This window comes from Lipophrys pholis, assembly GCF_963383615.2.
Source record: "Lipophrys pholis genome assembly, chromosome: 6".
Lineage (NCBI taxonomy): Eukaryota > Metazoa > Chordata > Actinopteri > Blenniiformes > Blenniidae > Lipophrys > Lipophrys pholis.
In genome coordinates, this window is record NC_137629.1 from 9,427,073 (window position 1) to 9,445,406 (window position 18,334).

An 18,334-nucleotide genomic window follows, 5' to 3' on the forward strand; every position below is an offset into this window, starting at 1 on the left:
GTTTTTCTCAAGGAGACTTCAGCATGTGGACAAGTGGAGATGGGAATTGAATCTGCAACATTCCGATTGGGAGACGACTGCTCTACCAATGGAGCCATCACCAAAGTTCCTCTATGAAAACCTCAGGAAACAACAAGTAGAAAAGGCTATTCATAAAATACAACCCTGTACGCAAAAAAAATAGGAACTGATCAGGATAACATTCAACATTGTTTCCTGAACTATGATAAAAGTTTAGATTCTCAAGCCGTTATTGACAATAACGAGACCATTGATGCCTTTCTGGTGAAATTAAAGTTACCTACACTGACTCATGAACAAAATAAATAAATGCTCACTGCAATGACCAAGGAGAAATTAAGAAATGAATTCCGCAATTAAGAAACTGAAAGGAGGAAAAATGGCAGGAGCAGACAAATGTGGCCCATAATGATACAAAGTTATGGAGGAGCACTTAGTTCCAACCCTCCTCAAGACGTTTAACTGCGTGATGACAAATGACACAATCCCTCTTTCATGGAATGAAGCAATCATTTCAATTATCCCTAAAGAAGTAAAGTATATGTTGGACTATAGCAAGACTACAAAGTTTTCACTTCCAATAGCAAAGAGACTGGAAACCACCTTAACCCAGACAGGGTTTATCAAACAAAGACAAACACAGGGCAGCATCAGGAGGCTGCTACATATGATTACACAGATTACACAACAAAAAACCAAGACATTAGTACTAAGTCTTGATGAAGAAAAAACATTTAATTCTGGGAGGTGAAAGCACTTGACAAATTTGTCTTTCATCCATCTATAACAACAACAACAACAACAACAACAACAACAACAATAATACCCTGGCTAGCTCGGTTGGTAGAGCATGAGACTCGCAATCTCAAGGTAGTGGGTTTGTGTCCCACCCCGGGTGCCACCTTCCCGTGGGCTCACCACCTGCAGGAAAGGTTCTTAATTGGTGTGATGTGATCTGGGTGACAGTGCTCAGACTGCCACCAAAAAAAGTTGATTTGAATTGAATTCAATTGAATCGAATCGAATGACAGCTGCCACAGAATGGATTGTAGGAGAGCAATTTAAAAGAGTGAAGACAGGAGAGACAATCAATGCATTTAAAGAAGATCTTTGAAAATATTATTACGAGTCAGTGTAAAGCAAAGACAACATTGACAAAGTTTATGAAACATTTTTGTATGCTTCCAAAATCTTATATGAAAGAAATTGCCCAATAAATAAATACAGTAAAATATATTTAAATTAAGACACATTGTCAATCACAAAATTTCTGCACAATAAAAGAAATCAGTTCTCAGGGAATTCATTAAATATAGAACTGAAGAAGCTTAAAACTAACTATAAACTATATAGAAATAAATTATTTGGAATAATATATCATTTTATGGATATCAAAACAAGAATACTATAGCAAATGATTAGATTAGAATATAAATAACATGAAACACATTTGAAATACATTGAACAATATCATACGGACAGAAGGGAAAACAATATAACCCAGCAATTACCCCACAGCCCCACCCCATTCAGTCCAATTATGTTTGTTGTTTTTTTGTGTTCTGAAGCTCTTGCCACCATCACATTTGAAGCAAATGGATTTGTTTCTGTTTGTTTTGTTGATCTCTGTCCTCTCCATTTCCCCCCTTCTGTCCGTCAACTCCAACTGGAACAGCAGAAAGTAGGTGGACCTCCGAATCTTTTCAGGTTTTTATTCATCTAAGTTATTTCCCGGTTATAGTTGTGTTTACTGGGGGTTTCACACTGACATCCTGGTCTCCATCCCTATCTGTTACAGAACCACACAGACAAGGAGCCACCAGGTCAAAAATAATAACTGAAAATGTGATTTATTAAAATTCAGTAAGTTGGATTTCTGTTGCACAGGCTGAAATAAAAACCTTTTGAGGAAAGAAACATATTATATATATACTTATGTGAACCATCACCAAACATTAATGAAACTTCTTATTGGACGGAGAGAAATATAAACACCACTTTGTCCTTAAAATGGACATTCAGCTTTTCTTTCTCTGTAATCTCAGATTTAAACTGGTGAAAATGAAACAGTTTGTAATTGGACACCAGCCTTAGTTTCCCTGCTCCAGCTGTGTTGGTGTTAGGACAGAAATCTTGGAACACACACTCCTTTCACTGCGCTTCATGAAGTTTTGATGATTATATCCGTGGGAGGAAGTGTGTCATGGTCATGCTGAGAGTGACTCGGTTGCCTCGTTTGGTTTTTCCCATCCTGCTGATGCCGATGTACATGCCCGGGTAGACCACAGACTCATAGGCATTGTAGTTGTTGGCCAGGAGACTCTCGTTGAACTTGCATTCATCATTATAATGACCCTGAGAACAGGACAACAGCACTGTTAATGCTTAAAAGAGGGCTTTGCCAAATGTGCAAAATCTTGTGGAGGGAAAATCTCCCCTGGCAAAGCAGTATAAAGAAATCAGATAATATGCCCTGGCTGAAGAGCAACCAGGTATTGGCAGTCACTTTTAATTATTATTTATTTTGAGAAATGTGTTTATTCAAGTTTTCCATTTTTATAAAGAAATACAGTAATAAAAAAGAAAACACTCACAAACACAAAAAAGAAGAAATAAAATAAAATAAAAAATAAATAAATACAAGAATGGTACAACGTTACTCTGCAACAAGTGAAAAATATTCCTTGACATAGGAATAAAAAAAGAAAAGAGTAGCACAGTGGCAAATTGCTTAGCTACTATGGTGTTGTTGTAATAGCTTTATATTTTACCAGGTAGTCTATTAAAGGTTGCCAGATCTCAGTAGATTTGTCAAGTTTGTCTGCAACAGTATACGGAATCCTCTCCATATGCAAAATATTCAAAATCTCTGTTAACCACTTCTTGAATTTAGGAACAGTATCAGTTTTCCATAGTGTTAAAATTACTTTTTTTTACAATTATCATACCATAAACAACAGTGTAGCTGAGGCGCAAAAGAGAAGGAGCAATCCCAAACAAAGCTGTTTCAGGTCTTGGCAGAAGTGGACCATTATACATATTTCCAAACCAATAAACAATTTCGTGCCAGAAGTTCTGCAGCTTTGTACAGGTCCAAAATAAATGGGTCAGGCAGCCCTCTGCACATTTACACCGATCACATAAGAGAGAGGTGGAAGGAAATATTTTATGCAGTTTAGTTTTAGAATAGGGAAGTCTATGCAAGACCTTAAATTTTATTAACTGATGCCTTGCATTTATAGAGCAGGATGGAATCTTGCCTTGGCTCTCTTCCCAAACCTCGTTCTCAATCTGCAAGCCCAGCTCCTGTGCCCACGCGTTCTTTAAAAAAAAGGTATTACACCTCAACTGACCAGTAAAGAAATGGTTTCTTAGAGTCAGGTGAGCTCAAAAGAAGATTTTAAAAGGGACCTTCTTCTGCGAGACTCAAATTTTGGGATATTTTGACGAATATAGTTCCTGATCTGTAAATATTGGAAAAAGTGTGTGGTGGGGAAAGATCATTTATTTTTTAGTTGAGTGAATGAGGCCAGTTGTCTATTAATATATATGTTTTTGAGAGTTATAATTCCTTTTTGTCTCCAAATGTCAAATGAGGCATCTAGAAAAGAAGTAGGAAATGCGTGATTACAATAAACTGGTGTATGAATGGAAGTATTTGGTAGAGCAAAACCCCTTCTGATTTGATTAAATATGTTAATACAATTTGAGACTATGTAATTGTTCACCTTAACATTCGAATTAGAGGATGAAAAAAGTAGAGCAGGAAGAGAGCTGTTTTCAACCCCATCGCTTTCAATGGCCACCCATGGGGGAATTTTAGATAATGCATCATGCTTATAGTCTTTCTGCCAGTAAACAAGTGTTCTGCAGTTTGCCGTGTAGTAGTAATGCTGAAAATTAGGCAAGCCGAGTCCTCCCATTGGTTTAGGCTTACATATACGAACCTTTGTTATCCTGTGGTTTTTATAGCCCCAGACAAAAGCAATTGAATCTATTGATTTAAAGAATTGCTTCGTCAAAAGAATGGGCAAGTTTTGGAAAAGGTACACAAATTTTGGAAGTGAGACCATTTTAACAGCATTTATACGACCCATCATTGAAATAGGAAGACACCTCCACCTCTCGATGTCTTGTTTCAATCTTTCTACTTTCTCAAAATGATTCAATTTAAATATCATTTTTGGATTTCCAGTAAAATTACACCTAGATACTTCAATTTGTCAGTTAACTTGAATGGGAGGTTGTGCAAAAAGTGAGCATTGATGTCAGCACCCACATTCATAAATTCACTTTTTTGCAAATTAATAGTGTAGCCTGAGATTTTGGCAAAAGAGTTCACCAAGTCTAATAGTGCAGGAATTTAAGATTCAGGTTGAGATAGAAAAAGAACAATGTTGTCCGCATAAAGCGAGATATAGTGATCGATGTTCCCCAACAGAACCGGAGTAATAGATGGAGTACTCCTTTTTGCAATGACTAGAGGCTCAATTGCAATTGCAAAAAGTAGTGGACTTAAGGGACAGCCCTGACGTGTGCCTTGATACAAAAGGCGATGACCGTTCTTGGTTGGTAAGAATAAAGGAAGATGGGTGCTTATATAGTAAGAAGACCCAGGAAATGAACCGGGGACCAAGAACAAATCTTTCCATGGCTGCTACCATGTAAGCCTATTCCACCAGTTCGAAAGCTTTTTCCACATCGAGGCTAAGAATAGCTACCTTTTTAGCTTTCCTGTGTTTATGATAGATAATGTTCATCAATCTGCTGACATTAAGAAGAGAAAACCTTTTGGGCACAAACCCAGTTTGGTCATGGTGTACAATTGAGCCAATATAGTTGTTTAATCTATTCGCCAGTAGTTTTGTAAAGATTTTCATATCTGTCTTTAATAACGCAATAGGACGATAAGACGACAGTTCTGCTTCATCTTTTCCCTCCTTTAACAAAAATGAAATATTGGCCTCATATAATGTGTGAGGAAAGTCCTTTTTTTTTTTTTTAAATGAGTGATTAAACATTCTTAGCATCAGTCAGCATTTTATCTTTTTAGTTCCATACTGAAACCATCCGGGTCAGCAGTTTTTCCATTGGGGAAGGATGTAATAGCAGTCAAAACCTCTTGAACAGTGATATCTGAATTTAAGGCATTTTGTGCTTCATCATTAAGACTAGGAAAATCAAACTTCGCCAGCCAAACAGAAATATCACCTTTTGATTTGGATTCGTAAAGCTCCTCATAATATTCCTTAAATCGATCATTAATTGCTTAAGGGTCAATAAGAATTTCACCAGAGTTTTATTTTATTTTATGGATAGCTCTGCTGGCCTGAATGGCTCTAGTCTGACTTGTGGGGTTTATCCCAGAGTTCAAAATGTTTTTCTTTATCCTGATAAGTTGGCCACTTATTTTGGAGGACAAAACAGAATTGTACTCATATTTCACCCTGAGGATATCTTGCAGGATGGAAGAGCAAGAAGAGGTCTTGTGAGCCTGTTCAAGCTGAGTTAATTTAGTCTCTATGTCCTCCAAACGCTGACTCTGTTTCTGTTTTAGAGAAGATTCAAAAGATATAACATGCCCTCGTAACGCTACTTTAAAGGTCTCCCATAACATAGAGACTGAGACATCATGTTTATCATTATTTTCCATAAATTCTGAGATTTTATCTGTCAGAAATGGGCAAAAAACACTTTTCAGTCAAGAGAAGTGGATTAAATCGCCAATTGTATGCTTGCTTTGAATATCTCAAATCTAGAATTACTTTCGGTTGGGGAATGATCTGAAATACGAATATTGTGATATTTTGAAGAGACCACATTGGAAATCAATTTAGAGTAAAGTAAAAATAAATCTATTCTAGAGTAAGATTGGTGCACTTGTGAAAAATAAGAGTTAGTTAATCTCCAAATGTCGACCAAATTATTAGAACTCATCAAGGTCTTCAACACGGTGGAGGAGGTCATCATTTGAGAAGTCAGTGCGGATTTATCTAGGTGAGCATCAAGTACACATTTCAAATCAATTGGTGGCAATTATCACATTTGTTTCAGGAAGATTAGGAATTAAATTATTTAATTTATGCAAAAAAGGCAGGGTTGTCAAAATTATGGCCATAAACGTTTAAGAGTGAAACATGGTATGAATGAATATAACCTGTTACCAAAAAGAAATGACCATTTGGGTCTTTTACAGTGGAAATATCCCTGAAAGGGACTATCCTCTTAATCACAATTGCCACACCTTGGGCTTTGCTGGAGAATGTAGATTGGAATATTTGGCTCGCCCAGCTGCATTTTAACAATTGTTCCTTAGTCCATCTAATGTGTGTCTCCTGGAGGTAAACAATATCAGAAGATAATGATTTCAAGTGAGAAAACACTTTAACTCTCTTCAGACATGTTCAAGTCCACGCACATTCCAACTTACAATTTTAATGCCACCACTCTGTGTTAGCAACTTAGAAGGAAATGCAAACAATAAAATAGCAGTATAACCGTGAATTGTAAATTCGCAAAACTGAAGAAAACACAAAGACAAAATCAAAACTTAGGAACACATTTACCACCCTCCCTACTTCCCACTTTCCCAAACAAAGTGAGTCAATATCCCACACATATTCACCTCAGGACGGCTGGAACAGAAATTGAAACATAAAGCATTTGAGAGCCCCTCCAAACCCTCTGAGAATAAGAGTGCAGATGAGTAATAAAAAAGTCACCTTAAAGATCCCAGGTACACACCACCATGTTGCCAAGCAACATTCAGCCTTCTGTCAAAGTGTCCAAGTGTCTCCGCTTTGTGTGGGGAAGAAAACACCTTGACCGTGGATCCAAGGAACACGCAAAGTCGGGCAGGATAGATGAAGCCACACCGCGCATCAAGAGTGAGAAGACGTCGACGCACTTCCCCATAAGCCTGGAAAATCAGGAAAAGTGAAGATCGACTTGCCATTGTAGAACAAAGGGAAAACCTGATGTGCCAACTGCAGAATTTTCTCCTTGATATGATAGTGATGCAGATGAGCGATGATTACACGCGAGCGTCCACCTTCTCCAGGGACCTGAACGCCCAGCCGGTGCTTTTCTTTTCTGCACAAAGAAGCTCGGGAAGGAACCTGGACAATAACTCCTCCATAGATCCGCTCCCCATTTTCTCAGGTACTCCCACAATTTTAATATTCTGCCTGAGGGAGCGAGCTTCCAAATCGACAACCTTGTGGCAGAGTGTAATGAGGGCCTTCTCAACATCTGTGATGCCGCAGCCAGCTTTTTCAATCTCCTCAGCGCGAGCGCCAAGGCTGGTTACGGACGCTTGAGTGACTGAGAGAGATACCTCCAGGGTGTTAAATCTCTCGATTTTGTAAGCCATGAATTCCATTAAGAATGTCCGTGGGCAAACCGACATCTTGTTTGTCAGCTAAAGCAGCTGGCTTACCGTCTTCGGCTCGTGGAAGCTCCGTATCAGTCCCAATGAGAGGCTTCTCCTGCTTACTTCCTTTTTTGCTCTTCGGTTTCATCATTTTAGTGGTGTATGTCAGCTGCTGTGTTCTTATTGAGCCGGGAAAATAGTCAAAAATATCAAATATTGACCAAAATGCAGCAAGAGTTTGGAGAGCTCAGCAAAAACGTGCCTACTCCATTAAGTGCTCACTAGCATCTGTATTCTCTTAAAATAAAAAAAAACTTGCTCACATACATAGTAAATGAGATGGCTTGGATTTACTATAACATAAAATCCATAAACAGAAAACATAACTATTGTCTTCAATAGGCTTGGCGGCTTGGGTCGGGGCCTGGGGCCTGGGGCCTGGGGCCTTTATCCTTCTCCTGTGGGCTCCTCTTTCCTGGGGGGGATTCCTCTCTGCATTCTCAATCTGGTGCTTTCTGGGCGGGGGCGTGGCTCTCTGGGGTGGTTCGCTGGGGCCTCCCCGGGCCTGGGGGGCTGCTGTCCGCCGGGGTGGCGATGTCCGGGCCCGATGGCGTCGCAGTTCCGGCCACACCCAATGGACAAACCACACACACACACACACACACACACACACACACACACACACACACACACACACACACACACACCTCACGAAAGGTGCTTCTGAAGTTGCTTGTTCTCTGTCATCATTTGCTCAAACACTCAAAATCCTGTTCCTCTGTTGTTGTTGCCTCTTTGTTAATTCATGTTCCTGCTTCATGTTAATGTCTAGAATCTAGACATTAACATGAAGCAGGAACATGAACCACTGGTCTAGATAGTAATGGGATTTTCTAGATTAAACCAGCCTGAGCAGCTCTATCTAGACAGTAATGTGATTTCTTAGATTAACCAGCCTGAGCAGCTCTATCTAGACCAGTGGTTCTTAACCTTTTTGGAGGTACTGAACCCCACCAGTTTCATATGCGCATTCACCGAACCCCTCTTTAGTGAAAAATAAAATGCGATTTTATTCAAATTCAAGACATAGATATGTTTTTTACTGGTGTACAAAATGAGCCGTGCATGAACATCACCTTGTTCAAAGAACAAAAAAAACACAATGCATAAACTCACAACAAATTACATACCTGCAAATCAGTGTGACTTCTGCTGTTGCCTTTGAGAGACAAGTTCAGATATGCATGGCTGCACCTTGGCAAGTGCCACTCTCATGTCATTTTCACAGCAAAGTCTGTTCCTTTTCTTCGTTTTTATGTCCAGCATCCTCGAAAAGGATTGCTCGCAAAGATATGTTGTAACAAATGGTATAAAAAAATCCAGGGCTTTTATTAGCAATAACTGGATACTTCTCCATTTGTCGACACCAAAATGTTGAGAGTGTTGTTGTTCTGAAGAGTTGCTGTTGAACTTGGCTCTGCTGAATTTCAATGATTTCGTCGAGGTATTCATCATTGACATCTGCTGTCTCAACAGCAAACGTGAACGGCTGTCTCACCCATGCAGGATATGACTCTCTTGTAGGGAAATATCCGTCGAGAGACTTTGCAAGCTCATCTAAGTGCGTGGCAATTGTTTGCTTCAGTTCTGTGGATACAGAAATATTGCAGATTCCAGACACATCTTCGATCTTACTTACACAGTCGTCCAGAAGGTGGAAGTTTGCAAAGTTATTTTTCTCCGTTCGTCGTTTCCATAACTGTAGCTTTTTTTGAAAAGCCTTCAGGTGTTCTTCCGGTTCCATGATATTGACTCCACCACCCTGCATCTGCTGATTGAGATGATTGAGAGCTGCGAATATATCAGCCATGTACGCTAAAATGAGAATGAACACAGGATTTTTGAAGCAATCTGCATGACAGTGTTGGTGCTCTTGCAAAAACAGGGCTAATTCTACACGCATGGCAAAAACACGATTCAGCACCTGTCCCTGGGATAACCACCGAACATTAGAATGGTACAGAAGTACCTCAAATTCAGAGCCCATTTCTTTACACAGCTCACTGAAGATGCAGTGCCTCAGAGCACTTTTTCGCACATAGTTTACACATTCCACCACAGTTTTTAATACTTCTGCCATTTTTGGAGGCAAGGTTTTTGTTGCCAACGCATGCCTATGCAGAATACAATGCGTCACAAGGATGTGTGGTGCATCGGCCTTTACTAGCGCACCAAAACCAGACTTTCTTCCCAGCATGACTGGAGCTCCGTCCGTACAAACTGCAGAAACCATATCCCATGAAAGATTGTTGTCTCTGAAGAAGTCATCCACAAGTTTCTTCACATCGGATGCCTTAGTTGTTGTTGTAAGAGGCTTACAGAATAAAAAAATCTTCTTTTATCATGTCGTCTTTGACATACCGCACAAAAACAGCAAGCTGGCTTAGATTAGAAACGTCTGTGGTCTCGTCGAGTTGAAGGCTGAATTTTGCAGGGCTTGAAATCAGATCTGCGACTACTTGAACCAAGATGTCTTTACTCATGTCTTCTATTCTGTCGCTGACAGTGTCATTTGAAAAAGGGAATTTGGGATAATTTACCTTCGGCTGCTGTTCCGAGTATCAGATTCGCCATCTTTAACGCAGCTGGTTTCACGAGTGTTTCACCAATGGTGTGTGGCTTGCCCTGCTTTGCTATCAGGTAAGCAACTTCGTACGATGCTGTGAGGATCGGTTGGTTCACGGGTACAAATCCAAGAGCAGGCAGAGTGGCCCTTTCATCGAATCTGGCTCTCTTCACCTTGAATTCAGCAAGTGTTGTGTTCTTGTGTTCCCCGTCTCCATGCAGCTTCAAGAAGTGTTCCTTTAGTTTTGCCGGTGCGAGACTAGAGTCGCTCAACTTGGCATTGCAAATCATGCAGATAGGACGCTCACTCCCGTCACGTTCTGTGATACATGTGAATCCATGTTGTACATATTCGTCCGACCACTTTCTTCTTTTGCCAGACATAGTTATTAAGGATTAAAATATTAAAGAAATCACTCGACGTACTACCACGACAGTCACACGTTGACTACTGAGCGCGCTAAATTCCCCGCAGCACTGATTGGCCAAGCAGTGTAGCATGACCATCTGCAGGCAATGATGGCCAAGCGGGGCGGGTCATCACGAATTTACGCGATAATTCAGGTGTGTCTTGACCTCCACGGCGGAGGCTCTGCCGAACCCCTGAGACTGACTCACCGAACCCCTAGGGTTCGATCGAACCCAGGTTAAGAACCACTGGTCTAGATAGAGCTGCTCAGGCTGGTTTAATCTAATAACAGTTGTAAAGTATTTGGATCAGTGTGATAACTACAAATTATATATGTGGCACAACAAAGGTATTGTATGTTGTCCCCTCCCCCCTCCCCCTCAACTTCTCTTCTCTTCTCTCTCTCTTTGAGCATTCCCCCCCGGTCGTGTACAGCAGCCATGCCAACTTCTAATAAAGGCAGCAACAGGAGGAGACTCCAGGTCTCCTGTTGCAAGAGCAAAAACTGTTCTGACTCCGAAGGCTCTCAATCACATCATATTGTTGGCCCAAGCTGCCGAACAGGGCAACTACGGTGTAGGTACCAGATCTGTCCGGGCTACCAGAGCTGGCTGGGGCGGGGTGGGGCTTCAACCCGCGCACGGTGATGACGTTTCACATTATGATTGGCTATGATGGCATTTCGCATGAGTGGTTTTATGCCTCTGAATGTTCCGAAGCAGCAGTGAGCTGTCTGGTATAACTACAGGAGAGTTTAGAGGCTTGAACGTGTCTGGTGGTGCTTCGTCTGATTTTATGAAGTGTCCTTTTTTTGCCCACTTAATGCTGTAAAGACTTGTGATGGGTGACAGTGAAATTTAGTCTGTTTCTCAAATCTCAAGAAGGTGAAACAATAAAGAGTGTTTTCCAAGACTGAAGATAAATATTGTGGCCACATGAATGAGAAAGAATGTACAGATATAATGTAGAGATAAGTGACTGTTTTCCTTATATTTCCAAATACATACACAATATTATAATATTGGACATAGCGACAAAGGTAGAATTCTTATGAAAACGTTTATCTATCTATCTATCTATCTATCTATCTATCTATCTATCTATCTATCTATCTATCTATCTATCTATCTATCTATCTATCTATCTATCTATCTATCTATCTATCTATCTATCTAGCCCGTAATGTAGTTTGTTTATATGGAGTTGCCGTAGATCATATTGTGTGTGACGTCATTGACAGGCGCTATGCTATATTTAAACACCAACCACCCACCATCCACGCCCACTATAGTAGGTCCTTATCTCTGGAAACCAGAAAAATTAGGGTTAGGGTTGGGGTTAGGTGGTGGTCTATATGCCACGAGCTACATTAGAGTTTAGTTGGCTTTCAAAACAAAAGCCCCCCCACATTTCACAAAATAAAAGTCCTTTTTTGTTAAAACCTTCAAAATTTACATTTGATCAATATTTAAATGGGGCTAGAGGCCATGATTGGGCCGAACCCGAGGGGCCAGAGTCCAGAGTGCGACATCCCGATAAAAGCTGCTTGCACCTTTAATTATTATTATGATAAAATCTTTGTAGGAAGCATTTTCACCTATGATGCCACCGTAGTCCAGTGACACTTACCTGCCGTACATGGAGATGTAAGTTCAAGTCCTAATCGGTGCATTGATTGATTTAGATATGTTTAGTAAATTTTAAAGAGACTCTTGTTTATTCTTTTTCATTTTCGATCCTCCTTTCCTCAGTATTTTTCCATAGCATAGAGCAGGAGTCCTCGATAGGAGGCCTGTGGGAGCCAACTGTCTGGCCCGCGCCGGCCCATCAGCTGCACATCAACGTGAAATAAAGTGGGATTTGTGGGGGGAAATGCACTGCTCTAACTTGTTTGAACCTCATCCCACACCGTAGTCAGAGCTGGAGTCTGTGCGTGTCTGACCTAATTACATCAATTCCTCATCCACGGATTTCAATTTCACGATCCGCAAAGTGAGTCCAAATTAAACAAAGAAACAACACGAGCTGCAGCGTGAAAAAGTGCAAAGTCGATCAGGAAAAGCGTCAGTTAATCTGTGACTGGACTGAACAGGTTAGTTTTATATTACCGGCCCATGCTTGATCTGCAGCAGACCAGAGATGTGCGCTGCGGCGGGCTGCAGCAGGCTAAAGCGAATCGTAGTTTTCTATCATTAATCAGTCAGGAATGTGGTGAATCAGGAGAATTTGTTATATTCAGTTGTGGATTTGCTGTGAGAGATGTGTCCAGCCGCCAGGGCACAATGCGCATGAGATGAAATGAGAATCACCATCTCAGGTGCGTCTGGTGGAGGCGGGTGTTCGCCCAGGGCGTAAAACAAGTCAGGGTATAAAGACATATGACTCCACACACCTCAGTTATTCTACCAATAGCTACTGAACAGTTCACACACTCCAGATCGCTCAACATTCAGAGAAATTCCATGGAGTTGATCAGAGAGGAGGATCCTGCAGGGAGCGAATGCTGTCACGATGTATAACACATCAACACACATCACTACTAATCCACACGCTCAGTTACAAACTTCAACAATACAGGTGATTCTTGGAAGATTTATTGGAGCCAAAAATATGTTCCAGGAATGTCAGGCCTATTTGAGAACTATATTCAGATCCATTATGTCACATAAAGAATGTCAGGAATGTGGCAGGAATGTTGGAAAATTATATTGGTAACTGTCGGATAATACTGTGACAAGAAGAGTGGAGGATTTAGTGGAGTGCTCTTCACCTCTGATCAGTGACTTAAAGAAACAGAATCCAGAAACAGACTTTCTGATGCAACATACATCAGAGGGATTTCCTCATCCCATCACTTTTCTCACTGATTGGTCAGTGAATTCATTCATTTTTGGTTATTTGGCATCTAACTGGTGTATTATAACAAAAATTACAACAATAGTAAAAACGATGAGTGGTGATAAGTTCATTGATATAGCAGTTTTTATATTCCAAATAATTAAAAACAATAAATGCATGAAATGAGAACAGAAACCAAAGCAGCACTGAAACAACAATTATGGAATTTAAAAAGTAACAAACTGTAAATCTCTCCCTGTATGTCTGTCTCGGTCTCTCTGTATGTAAATAATTAGATAGTTGGTTTTGCGAGTTCTTTTTTGGTTTTACACTTACCTTTTTCAAGAATTCTTTTTTATGTGACCCTCAACACATGTTTTTAAAATCCCAGGCTTAAATTATTACTACAACCACCTTGAGTACTATTACTCATAATAACAATGATGATAACAACAATAATAATAGTAATAATGGTAACAGTAGCTAACATTTGCAATTAAAACAACTTTTACTGACATCATGCAAAAAACCTCTTCCGGCCCTTGGTTTGGCATGCGAAATAATTGAAGACCCCTGGCATAGAGGTTAAAATCAATATCTGCAGTGTTATCTTCATTCTTATGTCAAGAGAGTTTTGTGGCTCCCAGAGTGGGAAACGGGTCCAAATGGCTTTTAGTGTCGAAGATTGCTGACCCCTGGGCCAGTGAAAATTGGACATTTTTTATATGTAATGTCCCATTTTTACTAGTCCAGGGGTTTCAATCTCAGCAAAAACAACGAAAACAACTATGAAATGTTGTTTTCACTGAGATAAATAGAAATTAGATGTTGAATATTGATATTATCTGTTTCCCACGTCGTTAAGTCATTGTTGATAATTATTGAGAAATCATCAATCTGATCAGTGTCTCCAGATAGATGAGCATCACTATTGATAATATATAACTAAAGGCAAACTGAGCAAATTTGTTATTTCACAGGAGTGTGTCTAACTGGTAGCTCTTTGCATGACTCAGTACCAATGAAGTAGTTTTCAGTTTTAAAAAGATTGGTGACCCCTTCTGTAGATCATGTGCAATCTTGATCACAATCCACCAGGGACTGCTTACTTCTGGATTTTTACAGGTTAACTGGCTTCATACCGCCAGATTCCACTTCCATGTGTATCTGTGCTGTTTTGAGCGACTCAGCTTCTCCAAAATTTGTTCTAAAAGGGATATTTCTGTCTTCCTGACCTTGTCGTGCTGCTTTATGTGGTCCAGTCGAACCCCAGGAGCTGAAAGTCGTGAGTGATGCGTTCAGGTGCATCACGTAACCACAACCTGCTGTGCTCTATGGCTGCACTCAGTGGTTAGACAGTTAACCAAATTAAGGCAAAAATATTGCCTTAGGGTGATGACTTAAAATGTTTTCATTGTACAAGCCTACTTGTCTACCCGACTGAGCCAAAACTGGTGTCCAATTGTGGCTTCAGGGCCACAATTGGACACAAAAAGCCACAATTAAAGTTTTGTGTATGAATTTCCAGGACTTCAAGTTCCTCGGACTGCACATCTCAGAGGACCTGGGTTGGACTGTGAACACCACCCACATCATTAAAAAGGCCCAGCAGCGACTCTTTTTCCTGAGAACGCTGAGGAGGAACAAACTCCCTCCATCTCTGCTGAAAAACCTTTATCACTGCTCAATAGAGAATGTCCTCACCTATTGTTGTACGGTGTGGTACGCCAGGTGCACTGCAAACGAAAAGAAACGACTGCAGCGGGTCATCAAGACTGCTCAGTGGATCATTGGATCCCCACTACCACGCCTAGAGGAGATCTACTCGAGCCGGCTCCTCCGACGGGCCACAAAGATCCACAATGACCCCGCCCATCCAGGACACACTCTGTTCTCCACCCTCCCCTCTGGAAGACTCAGAGTCACGAGAGCTCGCACCAACAGACTGAAGAATAGCTTCTTCCCCATGGCTGTGAAGAGACTGCTGCGGGGATCATGACCCCCCCCCCTTCAAAAAGAACTTGCACTTCAATACCGCACCTTACCAAAGACTATTTTTTATTTAAATGTGAATGTGACATGCTGCTGCTGCTATTAGTGATGCAACAAACGGAATTTCGTTGTATTTTGCACAATGACAATAAAGCTTCTTAAATCTTAAATTGCATGGATGTTTTATCTGGAAGTCATATGAACGTCAATAGAAAAAAAAAGTGCGACTCCACCGAGAATCAAATCCACATTAACATGCACAAAATAACCTCTGAAATACGTTAACATGCATCAACAAACCAATAATTGACACCAAACACACATGACCTTCAGAATTAGAAAAAAATGACAGTGTGTTTGATGCTCTCACCGAGCCGTAGAGCTTGCCTTTATCATTCATGGCGATGAAGAGACCACTTCGCACCCCGTATAGAGTTACAACTCCTCTCTCCACTGGAGAAATTTCTATAAGGCCTGAAAAGAAATGGAAAAGAACAGAACAAAAACTGACAATGGAACAATAAGACACTTTGAAAATGCTTCCATCATTCACAGTTTCACTACACATGCAAATCAATATCACAGGAATGTTCCACCCACAGAGCATTTATACTGACAGACATTAATCAACCATATGCCAATGCAGACTGAACTAACAAAGGAAGTTTGTTTCTGCTCAGTTGTTGTAGACGTAAAAAAATTAAGTTAATTTCATTAAAGTACTCAAGCTCAATTTTACAGTAACACTTGACAGAAAATACTTAAAGTCAATTCAATGAACAACCAATTAAATTCCTCTAAAAATAAACATTTCTATTGGCATTGACTATGTTAGTATTTTTCTGCTCTTTTCTTCTATGATGTATATAAATCTCACTTTGACAACCCCAGAAGAAAAACCTGGGACCCTCGTGACCTCTGGTGTCCCTCTCAGGGGTCCTGCACTCCAGCTTAGAAACCAGTGTTTTTGGACACTGGTTTCTAAGCTGGACTTTGTTGCATTAAACCTGTTTATTACGGAACTGGCTGAGTCTGCAATTGGGTCCACCCTGCATAACCCTGACACAACGATCCTACCATCATGGACCCAGCGGACTCGCCAGTTCCATACAAATCCTTCAAGATTCCCTGTGACCTGCTCCAGTCCGGCCGGTCTACCTGCGACCTGTTCCAGCCCGACCTGAGCGCCAGTGAGCTGTACCTGCCTGGCCTCTTCCGGCCTATTCTCCTGTGGCCTGTTTTCCTCTGTCCTGCCCCCCCCCCCCCCCCCCCCAGTCTGTAGTTTCCCGCGTTTTCCCCAGTCGCTAGTTTCCCATGTTCCCGTGGCCCCCATGCCTTCCGAGTTCCCCGTGCCTCCTGAGTGGAACTGGCTGAGTCCGCGTTTGAGTCCCCCGTGTGTGTGTGTGTGTGTGTCCTACTTCAAATGGTGAATCTTTCATATAGTTCAGAGTCTAAGATAATTCAGGCATTTAATTAGGTGCAAATTTGTAAAAATGGCTTCTTTTGGCATTGTTACAGATCTCTGATCTAGAGTTAAAAATGTACTAAAAATGTACTAATGAAAATAACAATATTTCATATGCACAGTATAACTTCACCAGAGAAGACAAGTGCTCTGCCTGCATAGTTCTATGACCGATTAACATCTCTGAGAAAATGTGAACTTGATATGTTCCATTGTGTTTCCTCCTACACACATCTCAGAATATCAATACAGGACAGATCATAGGAAAATATTCTACTTTTCTCCACGGATCACTGATGCTCACTTTGCACACAGTTGTCTTGTAAAAAAAGAGCTGTTCAATTTTAAAGATAAAGCTTTATTTCCTCCCAATGAGATGACCTGAATTTTGCTTGCAATTTGAAATTATTAGAGGAAACTGATTATTCTGAAAAGTAAACTATGCACTCTGCCCACAAAACTTGTGCAAGTGACAATAGGACTATTTTATAAACATATGAGACATAAGTGAGTTATTAATATACTTCCTTGGTACAACTGTGATTATCAGTACTGTGTGTACAATCTTTTACCAATGTCAAGTGAGAAATTGTTCCAATTCAAAGTTTTTTTTATCTCGACAAATGTGTGCTGCCTTTGTGTCCGTCATCAAAGTTCTCTCAAGGTCCTTCACGATAAAATAAATCTGTACTTACTGTATCTGTTTTCATTATGAACCCCTGTAATGGTCCCATTTGGAAGGACCTGAACATGGAAGCCGATGCCCACATTGCAGTACAGTCTTCTCAGTCTCTTTATGCCCAGCAGGAAGTTTTCATCTCTTGGTGTCACCTCCCTCTTGTTCCAGGAGTCCAACGATCCAGCACGTTGTAGGGTTTGTCTCAAACCACTGAAGACTGCAGACGAGGCGAAGGAGTTGCACAGCAGGAAGCCATACAGAAGCAGGAGAAGTTTGGACCTGGAAGTGGACATCTCACTCTTCCCAAACATGGGAATCATTGAGGTACAGAACTGTATGACCAGATCCGGCTGAATGTTCACTTGGGGAACAATTTATCATACAATTTGCAACTTCTAGGGCACATAACCTGCGAATAACCCCTCGACTTCTGCACTGTTTGAAGCTCAAAAAAAGGCTTTAGTCTGCATGTTCACTCAACTCTAAACCAGTGATGTAGTTCTAATTGTTCCTCAGTTGGAAGCAACAGACTTTATATGTGGCCACCATGACATCACATACCACCCGCTGTCTGCTTGTCTGAGTCACTGAAACTGGAAGCATGCAAACGGAGCAATACACAAAACAAAGAACAACTCCACGCACATGATTAAATAATGTACTTTCGACACTCATTCATCTAGCCACGTACCTGTAGGAGATTTTCCTACAGAAGTGTTACTTAATAATGTCTTGAACTTGTATTGATCCTACAAAGTTGTGGTATTTATGGGTTTATCAGTGTAGTATAAATTGTTTAAACTATGGTTCTACTATGGTAGTATGGTTTGATCCTTTTTATTTGGAGTCTGAACAGTGGGGTCAGACAAGTTGGTATTGAGTCCATGTGTTATTTCCAGGGACTTGATGCCCGGGAAACTAATAATACCCTAC

At 40.7% G+C, this 18,334-nt stretch overlaps 1 protein-coding gene across 1 annotated transcript; it reads right to left on the minus strand.

The window, feature by feature from the left end:
* Window positions 1–2,199: 2,199 nt before the first annotated feature.
* Window positions 2,200–17,721, minus strand: LOC308110920 (fibroblast growth factor 4A-like; the record flags this gene model as incomplete). The annotated part of the gene is made up of 3 exons (XM_080465540.1): window positions 2,200–2,376; window positions 15,628–15,731; window positions 17,418–17,721. 3 exons carry the CDS (start codon window positions 17,719–17,721, stop codon window positions 2,200–2,202), a joined length of 585 nt encoding a protein of 194 aa, XP_080321666.1.
* Between the last annotated feature and the right edge of the window lie 613 nt (window positions 17,722–18,334).